The sequence below is a fragment of the Platalea leucorodia genome, assembly GCF_965183815.1.
Source record: "Platalea leucorodia genome assembly, chromosome: 3".
Taxonomy (NCBI): Eukaryota; Metazoa; Chordata; class Aves; order Pelecaniformes; family Threskiornithidae; genus Platalea; species Platalea leucorodia.
In genome coordinates, this window is record NC_138825.1 from 21,840,880 (window position 1) to 21,853,933 (window position 13,054).

General features: G+C 44.8%; 1 protein-coding gene across 1 annotated transcript in view; it reads left to right on the forward strand.

Moving 5' to 3' along the window:
- Positions 1-1,002: 1,002 nt before the first annotated feature.
- SUSD4 (sushi domain containing 4) overlaps positions 1,003-13,054 on the forward strand; it is a gene marked incomplete at both ends in the record, with an annotated part of 74,182 nt that continues 62,130 nt past the window's right edge. Inside the window, one exon of the mRNA XM_082305668.1 lies at positions 1,003-1,123. Coding sequence (XP_082161794.1) covers positions 1,003-1,123 — 121 coding nt within the window. The remainder of the gene's footprint in view (positions 1,124-13,054) is intronic.

Genomic DNA, 13,054 nt, shown 5'->3' on the forward strand with positions numbered 1-13,054 from the left:
CGGCAGGCCTGGGTGTACTGCCTTTCCCCAACGGCAGCTGACGGGTGACGGCACTCTGCGATACACCTTCTCACTCCCACGAACTGTGAATGATGCGGCACTGGCATCGGCATCAATAAACCCTATCTCATATCTAACGTTATGCCTACCTGATGAAGCACAGGGCATCTTAAAGCTGCTCCCTCACCACCGACCCCCTTTTAAAGTGAAAACGACCAGAAACTACCCGCACCGCAAGCCTTAACTTCGCCTTTCTCTGCCCGTGGAAGCGCTTCGGCACCCCCGGAGCAGGGCAGGGGGAGCCGCCCCCCCCGCCTGCCCGTGTTCCCCGCCGGCAGCCCCCCGCCCCGGCCGCCGGCCGCCGGGGCACCGCGCCGCGGAGCGCGGAGGGGCGCCGCAGCCCTGCCCGCCGCTGCCATGCGTGCGCGCCGCGGCGGGGCTGCCCGGGCTGGGCGCCGGCGGTCCCGCAGCGCAGGGCTCCCCGCGGCGGCGCTCAGCTCCGCTCCGCTCCGCTCCGCGGCCGCGGCCGGGCGGGCGGGCGGGCCGGGCAGGTGGGCGCTGCGGCTCCCCGCGGCCCCCCCTCCCAGGTAGGGCCGGCCGTGCCTGCGTGTGCCGCTGTGTGCGTGTGTGTGTGTGTGCGTGTGTGTGTGTGCGTGTGTGCGCGCCCGGCCCCGGCAGGCTGCCGAGCCGCAGCGGCGGAGGCGGCGGCAGCAGCCGCGGAGGTGCCCGCCGGAGCTGGCGGGGGGGCGGCCCCGCAGGTAGCAGCGGCAGCGGGGGCGGGAGGGGCACGGCCGGGGGAGCTGCGGGGCGGGCGGGTGCGTGTCCCGGGGAGGCCCGGGGGGGGGGGGGGGCGGTGCGGGGACAGCCGCGCCGCGGGCGGCGGGGGCGGCGGGGGCGGCGGGGGCGACCCGCGGAGCCGGCGCTGAGCCCCGGGCAGCGGCGAGGCGGAGCGGCTCTGTCGTTGCAGGCGGCGGCGAACCGGATGCCTTTGGCGGGCAGAAGATGTGTCATGGGAAGCAGGCGAGCGGCGGCGGTGCCCTCCCGGCGGCGCGGCGGCGGGCGCTGGCCGCGGCGCTGTGGCTGCAGCTGGCGCTGAGCCTCGGCCCGGGGCCGGCGGCGGGCGGTGAGTGAGCGGCCCCGGCCCCGGCCCCGGCCCCGGCCCCGGCCCCCTCCTCCGCCCGGCACCCGGGCCGAGCCCCCCCCTTGCCCTGCCGCCCCCGCAGCCCCGGCCCCGGGGAGGGGGGAGCGGGGAAACTTCCTCCCCCTGCGCCCGGCGCAGCCTCCGGCACCCGCCTGGGGGGACCCCCGGGAGGAGGGAGCCTCACCCCGGCCCCTGCTAGGGAGCTGTAGCTCCGTGTAAGTACAGCATGATTTTGAAACAGCGGGTTTTGGGGTTTTTTTTCCTTTAAAAAAAAAGCCTTTCCCCCACCGCGGTCCGCTCAGGCATCTCTCAGATTACTCTTGGTGCTGAATCCCCGTGCAGCTGGGGAGAGCAGAAATTTGGGGAGGAAGCAGGCGATTTGGGGCTGAAAACGGAACGCTTGGAACGTCCTTCAGCACTCTCCTCCTGGAGGAGCGACCCAGCCTTATTTGGCCTTTTTAATTTTAATTACATTTTTACACTATCATTTTAAATTATTGAGCCTGTGAGATATTTTCAGCAGGTACATTTAATTACAAAATTGCTTTAAATTGATTCCATAATTAGACTTGGATTGCTGGAAAAGTCTTAAAGTAAACTGCTTTGCTGTAAAATGAACTTAGCTGTGATAATGACAGCAGCTTCACATTTCTACTCCGACATGGTATTATATATTTGTGTTGGGGGAATAAGCCATTTTATGATTGAATCGCATCACTAATGGCAGACAGAGTCGAATATAAAAATTGCAAGGGCTTCTTCTCATGCCAAAGACTTACGCCAAAATTTTCTAACTTGAATGCCTAAGCCCAAGCAGCTCTGATCCAGATGTGTTTTCTGTCGCTGGACGTAGACTCGCAGAAATACAGCTGAAGAGGACCTCAAGAGGTCGTCTTGTCCATCCTCCTCCTGATGTGATTCAGTCCTAATTTTCTATCTCGAGGCAATAATGCCATTTTCCAATAGAAATCCCATGACTGCAAATGTGATTCCAGCTAAACAAGCTTTTAAACTGTTGCAGTCCCTACGAATCCCTCTTTAGAAATCAATGGCTTGTTTTCCTGCAACTGCGTTACCCTTGGTTTCCTGGCCAGCTCGCCTTTCAGCATGGCGATGCCATTCTGCCTGTCCTGTGCGTTCCTCGCAATTGGAGTTGTGTGAGCCCCTGTCCTTCTCTAACCCCCTTCTTACGCCTCCATTCATAAAAATGAGACTGTTCCAAGGCCCCCTCCTCCCCAAGGCCGTGTATACCCTGCAGTTTGATTGTCGGCATTTATTTAGCTGATTAGTGCAAGAGGCTCTTCAAAATATGGTTTATGTCTCCCTTGAATGTAGTAGTTTTCATCACAGCCTGCAATAAATTCATGTGTGATGTCGATTGTTATTAACACCACTGCTTTTCACCTTGGTAATGTAACTAATTCTATATCAAATTCCATTTGTAAGGCATTTTAGGATCTTTCCAGAGGATTTTTTTTTTTTTTTTTCAGTCCAGAGTCTAGGAAAAGGCAATGCACTCAGCTATTGTGCATGGTTAAAATAACCAGTGAAAAATATTCATTGCTGTTCCTAAGTTGTTATTGCTGTTATTTCCCGGTGTGGTTGTGCTCGGAAGTTAGGTACTCTATAAATACTGGTAAATGTACAGATCTTTCATGTGGTAGAATATATGGTTGTTGGGTTTTTTTCACCCTGAGTCATTCGAGTGGTAAAAATAATGAGCTTTGTAATTAGAACAGAGGACTGTAAATTAGGATCCCTCCTATTTTAGGCTGCGCTGTATCTGTGAGCGAGCTTACTGTGCTTGCACAGCTTGCTGTGAAGGCTCAGCGTTTGGATCCCCAGCCTGTGACCCAGAGTTTGAGAACTTGTCAACAGCCGTTGACATCGACCAAAATTGTGGTTTCCCGGGACTTTTGAAAATTTCCTGTCTGTAGGACTCTCGTTTTATGGATTTGTGTATCCAGACAGAAGGCACCCGGCATTACTGACTGCTTTGGAAATTGTAGCCCCAATCTCTTTCTATCTTCTCATTATCTGTTAAATAAGGATAATCATACTTCTCTCAGAGATTTGAAAAGAGCTTTGATGACATTTAATGAAAATACTATGGAGGTGGAAAGAATTTGTTTCAAAAGCTTTAGAAAAACAGCAGTGACAATATGCTGAAATAAAAACTCTCGTATATTAAAAAATGAAAATGATAGTTTAGGGCTATTTTTTTTTCTATAAAGCAATCCACAGCTTACATTTTAGATCCCATTTAGAGCTTTCTGTCTTGCTTAGCTGATATCAGGATTTGGCTCCTGTAATAATCTTGTCATGACTTGTGTGACTCCTTCTATCTTATATCTGACTAAGCTCTATTGATTGTCACGTTCTACCATTTCACCCCAAATCAATACTACTTATAACTCTTTTTTTTTCTTGTCAAGAACCCTACAGAGAATAACTCTCTTTATTACATTCTGACTTTCTCAAAAGTGGATCTAGCAGAAAATTTGCTGTAGAAGTGAACTCAAATGAACAAACCTTTCAGCTATCAATATACCTCATTCCTCCCTGATGTATTTAACTCCGCTGATACCAAGGATAAAGTAAATCTCTCATACTTCAGCTTGTGGCTTTCATCTAATCATCTTTGTTTATCTTGTTTTTTGCTATAATTCCATAGTGTAGGAAAAAAAAAAAAAAAGAAAGAAAATAAGAAAGTAGGAGCGGGGGGGAAGGCTAGTAAGCAGAAAAATGAGATACACAAGTGGATGGCGCTGCTGACAGGTTATTTCAGAGTTTTAAGGCATTGTAGAGTTCACTGTTAAACCTGTAGTATGGAGATAATAGCTGTAAGGATATATTTTTACATATATGTCAAATTCCTGGAATTAAATTAAAATGGGGGGGCGGGGGGGCGGATCAAAAAGAAGGGAGAGAAAAACGTTCAGTAAGCCTCTGGTTTTGAGGTTTATGTGGCCTTAGAATTTTGTCATTGTACCCGGACGTCTCCTGGGCCTGTGTCTGCTTTATGGTCCTACGTCAGTTGGGTGACCTCTGTTCTTCTGCAGTGTCTTCTGCACAGCCCCATGGAGCAGCTCAGGGCTGCAACATGCATCTCTGTAGGCTTGGACGGGGCTGTGAGCCGTCACCTCGTCTTGCCTCCTGGCCTCAAGCAGGGTCAGGTGTACTCGAGTTCTTCTTGTAAGATGTTTGTTTAATCTTCTTAAAAAGTCTCCACCTCTAATTTAAGCACCCTCTGCCAGTGCTTCATCAGCCTTTACACTAGAAAGTTTTGCCTAAGGTCTAACCTGAAGCATCCTTGCTGCTGTTTAAGCCTGCTATTTCCCATCTTGTTCACAGCAGATGTTCAGTAGAGCTGCTGCTCCTCAGCTTTCTGGCTGTCTTTCGTGTTCTGTTCCATCTCTTCGGTCTTCTGCTGCAGAAATGCAGACTCCAGTTCCTCCAAAGACTGGATAGCTCCAGTTTCTCCAAACTTTTCCTGAGTCTACATTATACTTTCTCGATTGCTGGTCCTTCAGACCATGAGCTTGCTCCCGTGGAGCCATGTCCCTGTGGAAGACGCTGCCCACCAGCCTTGCCAGCGCTGAACAGAGCTGAGGGATAGCTGCCCGTGCCTTAGAGGCTCTGCTGCTGTTCAGACATCCCGGGTACCTTTGCTGTCATTATATGATACTGCTGGTTTATATTCAGCTTCTGATTCCCTGTCACTCCTGGGCTTGTTCCTGCAGGACTGCTACCTGGCCAGTTGTTCCCATCCCGTGTTACTGCTTTTTTTGGTGTTGCAATCAATCTGCTGGGTTTCCCTGGTCGCATGTCCTGCAGGCAACATGCCTTCACATCGGTGGGTGCTTTTAAGATGGGAAGTACTATACACGATGCATGACAGTAAAGAAATCTGGCACGTTGTGAAGCCTTCAAACATTATATTGAATGTTAGTGATACCAAGCCAAATAGTGATGGGTTTTTTCCTAGAACAGAGCTGAATTTTTATTACTCTGTGATTTTATTGCATTTGATTGAAGTCTTGGTTATGCCTTTGTCATAGTATCTAACCACTGCCTTTGGATGTAGTGGCTACCAAAACCACATCCCTCAGGTTTCTGAGGATGGTGGACTTGTTTCCTTGGGGTAATACAAGTTTTTGTGTGTGCTGATGATGCAGGCCCACCATAGGGCTTGCTTTTTGTCCATCTGCAGTTGTTTTTGGCAAGAGAAGCCAGCCAAAGATTCCCCCTAACTGCATTGCATACACCTTTGAGATTATAAAGAAGGTTTTCTGAAAAATCAGAATGTTTTCTGATAGCCTCTTGCTACGTCTGTAGTTAATGCATTTTACTCACTCCCTCTCAGTTTGTTTGCTTCACTTGTCAAGCAAAATAGACATTTCAGCCTCGAGTTCTCTGTACATTTGATGAAATCATCACTTATTTTGCAGCATTGTTTTTAACCTCCAGCTTATTGGAGAAGCTCAGTATTTTGGAAGGAACAGATTTTTCCCACTGTGACATGATCTTATTCTCAATCACAGATCTGCCTCATACAACCTCCGTCCCCTCTCTGCAGACTTAAGTTAGCAGGTAAATACCACTTTCTAGCCATTCTGATTGCAAGTGGCAAAGCCAGCGACATCATAGGATGGCAGCTCATCATTTACCTTAGTGGCACATCCTTCTGCCTACAACCTTGCGAGAGGTGGGCATATTTGATAGATTAATCTTAAACTGGTTTCTTAGCACCCTGCAAGAAGGAGGTTTATCCCTGATTTACCATGGGATTCAGAGACTGAGGTTAACTTCGCTTCTCTGTTTTGGTCCCTTACTCCCAGAATTACAGTGGAGTATCTTTGATCTCTGTATTAGGGATGATTACAACTTTAGTCGAATGAATTAATTATGCTTTGCTTGATTTTCTCATCTGTGAAGTAGATAAGCGCTGTATTTCATGGGCATCTTATGAGGTAGTTTGAGAACCTCTCAAAGAAAATGTTAGAGGAGTGAGAAGTAGGGATTTTAACAAAGTGTAAACTAAAGTTTGCCAGAGTAGAAAGTTCTTTGACATTCATGATTTTTGTTGTTGTTGTTGTGTGGATTAATAATTAAATATTCTTACCAGAATTAGGAAGATGTTATCTTTTTTGACTTTTACAGCTTCTTATGGATTTTTTCTATAGCGTTGATCATGTACTCCAGTTTTTTCCAAATATTGTGTACTCTGATTGCGATTCATATTTTTTACAACAAAATGCACATTAGTAAAAGTAGAAAACCTTGCACTCATGCTGTGCATTTCAGTGAGATTTTAGGCATGAAAAGTCCAACAAAGTGTGGCCAGAATTCATATTTGCTCTATGGCTGTGCAAACGTGAATGAAAAACTGGACTGCATTTAGTGGTGAACATAACTTAGTCAGAAAATGAGCTCGAGGGATACGGCAGTGTACTGTGTACAATTTGATTCACCAAGTGTAAAAATTTGCTTTGCTAACATATTAAGGGGACTAAAGGTACATGTATCTTACCAAATTCAGCAATTTAACTGTGAAACCACCATCTCCTCACTTGGTTTTACATATTCTCAGCTACTTTCTTCGACGTGGTGCAAGCAGAGCATTATGAAACCAATTACAGGCTGTACATCTACGAGATTTCACAGTGGAGCAGTTTATAGTAGCAGTTTTTAATGTCCATGCTTACCTTCTGACTACCTTACCCCATTGCTTCTGTCGACGGCGAGTTTGGCCACCTGTCTTTCAGAGGGGGCTCCCGATGGCTTTTCCTGAACAGCTGTGCTGCTGATGGGATTTACCCAAATCGGGGTGTTTCTTTCTTCACGTACTTAGTCGAAGAGCTTGTTGGTGCCATCTGTGCTCACTGAGCTCCTGCGGGGAAAATGCATCAGATGTGTTTTCACGCTCATGATGGGTGACCCCCGAATCATATCAACTTTTAGATTGGGTAGTGTCCATCCTGGGTTGCTCTTCTGCTCGTTATTAAGGGACTATGTAAAGCTTTTGCTCTGTAGGGAAGTTCCAGAATTTATCAGGAACATTTCTGGATTAAACAAGCCTTGGTTTTGTCAGTATGACCAACTTTAGAAAGTAGTATGTGGGGCTTTTCTGCCAGTGTCACTACTTACTTTCAATAAGCGTATCTCATTAAACCCATAATTTGACAAATATTCTTGCTTGTGTTAGGTTAATAGTAACAATAGTGATAAAAATGTGATTTTTTTAATATAGCCCTTCTCAGAGTTCACAGCACTCTATAAAGCAAAGTAAGTTTTATTATGTCCCTTTGTAGATGGGGAGATGATAACTACAGAAAGATTAAATACTTAAAGACACGTTTCATGTAAGAAACAGATCTTGCCATAGACTGGGAAGAGATCCTCTGGATCTTCATCCAGCACTTTCTTCTGTAAATAGAATTTAGGGAAATTCCTAATCCACTTTTGTATGATACAGCCTTTATAACAGGATTTTTTGGCTGTGGCTCTCTTCTAACTGAAATGAGCAGCAGATTTCCTATTCACGTAAATTGCTACTTAAGCAAATCACAGAGGGAGTTTTTCCAGTGTGGCTTATTTGCCTTACTCCTTTAAGTCTGAGATGACACATGGCATTTTTCCAGACACTGAAAACATCTTCTTCTGAATAATAACAAATATAAGAAAATGTTATAAGGTAGGTTGAGCACTGAAAAACAGTATCATGCAGTTTCTCATAGTGAAAAGCACTTATTAGTAGGAATGATATTTCTGCCTTGCTCGATCATGTGGTTTGTGACCATAGTTTACATGAAAGGGCAACATTAGAAAAGCATTGCATGTTATTTTTAAATAATTCTAGCATACTTGAGTGGATAGAGAAGAGCACTGCATGACCAGGTAGCTCCAAGCAGACTGTGTCATTAGTGCCATTGCCTTATACTGCTCATTGCACTTTAGAAATCAGTGGATATATGATGTAAATAATGTAAAAAATGAGTTCAGCTTGCAACTGTTTGCTCATGAAAACGTAAGGTGTAAGGTAAAGGGCACAGAAGGATGAAATAGGTGTAGTGCCCTGTCCCTCCTCGTTTCATTTGCTTACTAGAGGTGGTGAAGTGGTGCACGGTGCAGAGCTAGGAAGCATACCAGAGCTGAGGGTGCAGCAGAGTTTCTGTGTAAAGCCAAATTCTGCACTTAGTAAAAATTTACAAAATCCGGAAAAAAAAAAGTTTGCTTGGAAACTGAAAAGAGGAGATGGGGGATTACAATAGGTTGAAGAAGAAAATAAGTTAGGTTACTAAGGGTTAGATCATGTAGAAGTTGGTTTATCAAGCATATCATGAGGTAGTGTCCTAAAAGTAAACTCTCTTGTACACCGCTAAAGAAAAAGCAGGATACAGCATGCACATGAACCAGGGGAATCGTGGTATCACTGGACCTCCATTCCAGAGACATTGAGAATATGCTAAAAAGAAGAGGTTGAAAATGCGAAGCCTTCAGATCTTCTTTTCTGGTACTGCAGAAAGGCAGCAGCACACATGGTTGTTGATCTGTCAGGAGCCTGGAGAGCACCATACAGATTCAAGAGAAAAGCTCCCATATGTGCTGGGAGGGAGGAGACGATGCTCAGAAGTGGAAGCCTGTAAACATGGCATCCTGTTCTCGCTTCTGTCACTAGCACCAGTGAATGCATACACTAAAAAACTATGGAACAAAAAATTCATTTCCATCTTTCTGGAGGTGGGACAATAGACTTGAGAGCAGAGTCACAGAAATAGGACAGGAAAAGACCTCAGAAGCACCTGTAGTTCATCCTCCTGCCCAGAACAGGACCCACATACACACCTCAGGGAAGTTACCATTCAAGATTTTATGTTGCAAACTCTACAGTCTCCCTGAGTATCTATCCCAGTGCTTCACTCTTTTAACCATTAAAAAGGTTTTTCTGAAGTCCAATTTGAATCTTGTTTGCTGTCATGTAGGACTCTGAGGATTTACATCTCTGGTGTGGGATTCCCAAGTGTTACTTCCTCCACTGTGCTGCCTGTCAGTGCAAATCCACCAGTGCTGTGTCTTTGGCCATCCTGACTGCTGCTACCACTTGCCTGGGCCAGGGTGGGAAGAATCCTGACTGCTCCAGCCCAGCAAAGTGTCTCTGAAAAGTTCAATATTAGTTAACAGTCTGGGAGCTAAGGTTTAGCGGTAACTGTCCTATGTTCATATGTTGCTACCAACATAGAAGGAGCCATTGTGATTCTCCATGGTGGAACTTCGTTTTTCTAGTTTAGTTAAGGTCACAGCTAAATTTGTATTTAACTTGAGTTCAGATATCTTACCAGCAGCTATCAAAAAGGTCAGCTTTGCCTTGCTAGTTTGGAAGGGCTTGCAAGGATTTTCCGAAGTCACAATTGGAAAGAATCAGGAATAAATCGTCCTCCTATGAAAGATGCTTATTTACACAGTCTGTTCTTTGTGATATTAGACCAACTCTTTGTACTTGATCATGGTGTAAACGGTGCGGTTATTGCCACACTAAATTGCACCCAAGTGAATTTGTATTTTACTTCCATAGACTGAGTGAAGTTGTATATACTGAACAGCTCCGTGATAATACATTAGATCCACACAAAAGCCAGTCAGTAGCTTAAGACTTCCATGTGTGTTTGCAAATAAACAGCTTTAACTGTTTTTTTTGGAAGCAGCTACTTACAGCTGTCACCTGCAGTGCCTGAGTTCCCGTTCCCATTAAAATAGGTGCTGATGGTGGGTATCCAGAAAGATTGGGTCATTCAAGAATCTGGAGTGGCACAGGGAGACGTGGGGGATATTAGAGAGTGTATGGGGAGGAGTTGCTTTTTTAGGCTAAAATGGAAGTTTGAGAGATTTAGAGCAACACTAAGAGCTGAATTAGCAAGCGGAGGACTGCAGTGGTGTGGGGATTGAAGTCAACAGGACTACTTGCTTGAGTACATCTTTTAGCTGTAAGAACTTCACGGCATAGAGTATGTCTTTTATCTATTTCTAATATTCTCTGTAAGCCTACTCTGCTATTCCTATGTTTGTGTAATAATGATTTGTATTCCAAAAGCCAGGGGTACTTACGAGACAGACAGTCATTTTTCTGTATCTCTCCACTTAGTTGTCATTTTTAGGGATGTTTTGTACTCATCATATCACTCAGAGAAAACACAAATGATCCACTTAGAACTGAAAATAAATAATAAATAATTTGGTCTCCTGTAAATTGGACTTATAAAATAGCTTGATTGCAATTACCAGCTTTGCAGTAATCTTGAAGGAATTAAGATAAAATGGTGTTATCATGAGCAATATTAAAAATGAGAATATACAGACATCTGTCTTGGTCTTGTACAACGCAGAACGCCCTTCTCTCCTCTGAAGGGGGACCATGACCCCTAAAAAGTACAGTCACAGCAATTCTGCGGGAGCACCATACTGCTGCGACTGCAACACTAACTCCCGCTCTATCCCTCCTTAGCTTCAGAGATAACCGTCCCGAGCAGTTCTTCCCATCGCTGACTCGTACAAGGACATGCTCTCATTTTTGCGCTCCTTTTTTGCTCTCTTCTCTGAGACCTGAGGTTCTTCGATGAGGCCAGCGAAGAAGTATGGAGGATACAGCCTCTCCTTTCATTAAGTGTAACTCCAGGTTAATACCACCTGGAGTTAGACGGGTGAGCTGGGGTGTGTGACATGGTTGTGACAGCGCAGCTCTCTCACCCCCCGTGGCTGTAGCTAACCCAGCTGCAGCCATCTGGTGTCCCACCTCCCGTCGAGCTCCTCAGCAAGCCCTTCAGTCACAGCAGCAGGCAAGAAACAAAGCAAATAAGCCCTACTTCTGTCTAGAAGCATCAATGGTGTAGATTTATCAGAAGAAACAAAATCCTTAATTTACACATCTTATCATGATTACACCCCTCTTTTATGTCTTCTCTGCCCTTATGCAAATTATACTGCTGTAGTCTGGTCTTCTGACAGCATTCAGGTGCCTCTCCCAGCGCAGTACCCACATTTTAAAACTCTCCCTCTCTCTCTGCTGTAAGATTCATGTCCCAAAGAGCGGGGTTGTTGTTTCAAGGCTTTAGCTCCTTCTCTTTTTGAAGAATGACACTCGGAAATGGTTGCCCAGATGGAAGAATCCATCTTTCAAATCTAGCAGAGCCTTTCACTGCTGATAACCTGTGCATCATCTGTCACTGTTGCTCTTATCCAGTGTGTCTGTCAGAGACCAGCACAAGAGAGGTACAGTCCAGGACTGATTTTGTCAAGACTAGGCTGGTTTTCAGAGGCTAGGGTATTTTAGTCCAAAGAGAAGATCCCTGGGAAAATAGTCACCAAACAAAATATGCAAATTATTGCAAAATGTGTGTAGGTGAAGCCGAGCTCCATTCTACCTATGATCTCTTTGAAATGGGGTCATGATGGGACACACCACTGCCCACCAGCTGTAGAGCTGCAGTGGAAGAAATTGCAGGAAAGGACACATGGTCTAGCAAGGGCATCTGGTTATACAGGAGGGATGAAGGAGGGGTACATAACTGTCTTTGTATGCACCCATGCTCTAATCACTTAAGTGTGCCCTTATTAATCTTACGTGGAGATAGATAGATAGATGGATGTGTGCATGTATGTTGGATAAGAGTATGAAACTAAAAAAAGCCTCAGCAATGAAATTGTAAAAAATATACTACTCTCATTGACAGTCATTGCAAGGTTCTTATGCTTGTTTTTAACATTACAAGGTTGCTTTTTACACTGCAAAATGGATGAATGTTGCCTCTAATGCTTCTGTTTGGGTGCAAGAATGATATTGGATTCATGTGAAGGATGGAGAACAGAATAGTGTTGGGTATATTTAGATTCTATTTAATTTTTATTTCACATACAGTAACATTACAGAGAAGGACTTCATTCCTCATTTCAAAGAGAAATCCATCAGATAAATTGCATTCACTGTGGGGAGAGGGATTTTGTCAAAACTGGGATGAAAGATGCCTTTTTGCAGTAGCCTTGATGTGATGGGAGGTGTGTTTCCTGGATGCTACTAACAGATCATTTTTCCACTCTGGGTTCTGCATGTGGTTGAATTTTCTTGGTTCTTCCAACAGGCTATCTGAGACACCTTGTACTTCGAGCAAGTAGATCTCTGCAGTTCAGAGAGTTAGTATGTTGGCCAGGCCCAGTTTACAGGGATCTAACTTGATAAAGCAGACTGAAAAAATTCGTATTTAACACATTTTTTTGGAATGCTAGCATTATTAGAATATAAAAAAATATAAGGGGGCACTCATTTAAAGTAGCTCAGGATTATGTCAACTGAAGATATTTTGCTGCAGTGCATTAGTATCACAGGTAAATGATTCATTACATTTGCCATTCTGGCCTGTTTAAAGCTGTGACTTAAAATGCAGACTTTCAGAGGAAATAGTTACAAATCTGATCTGAAGTCTGATAATTATTTTTTCCAAGGAAACAACAGTTCCCAGTTGCAACTGTGTATTCATTTTAGCATTTGCTGTTTATGGTCACTTGTTGGCATACTTAATCTCAGTTTAATTCTTCGGTTGTTTTGATGGAGAGGAAAACGTCCTTTGATAGTGTCCTTGGATACATATATTGTTAGAAAAATTATTTTCCATATGCTGATTTTTTCTGTCTTTGCAGTCAAGTGATTCTGTAATGATAAAATCTCCTCCGAAGTACAAAACCAAAGCAGTACAGGGAGCTGCAGCAGAGTTTCAGGAGCCAATGAGGCTGGCAGCTTACTGTGAATGTTAACACAATACTGCTATTTGTTAGCTTGGAAATACCATTCGCTGGTTTTTCCCTGATCCAAACGTCTTTGGAAATAGGATGATGTAGGGATTTTCCTGTTCATCAGCTTTCCAT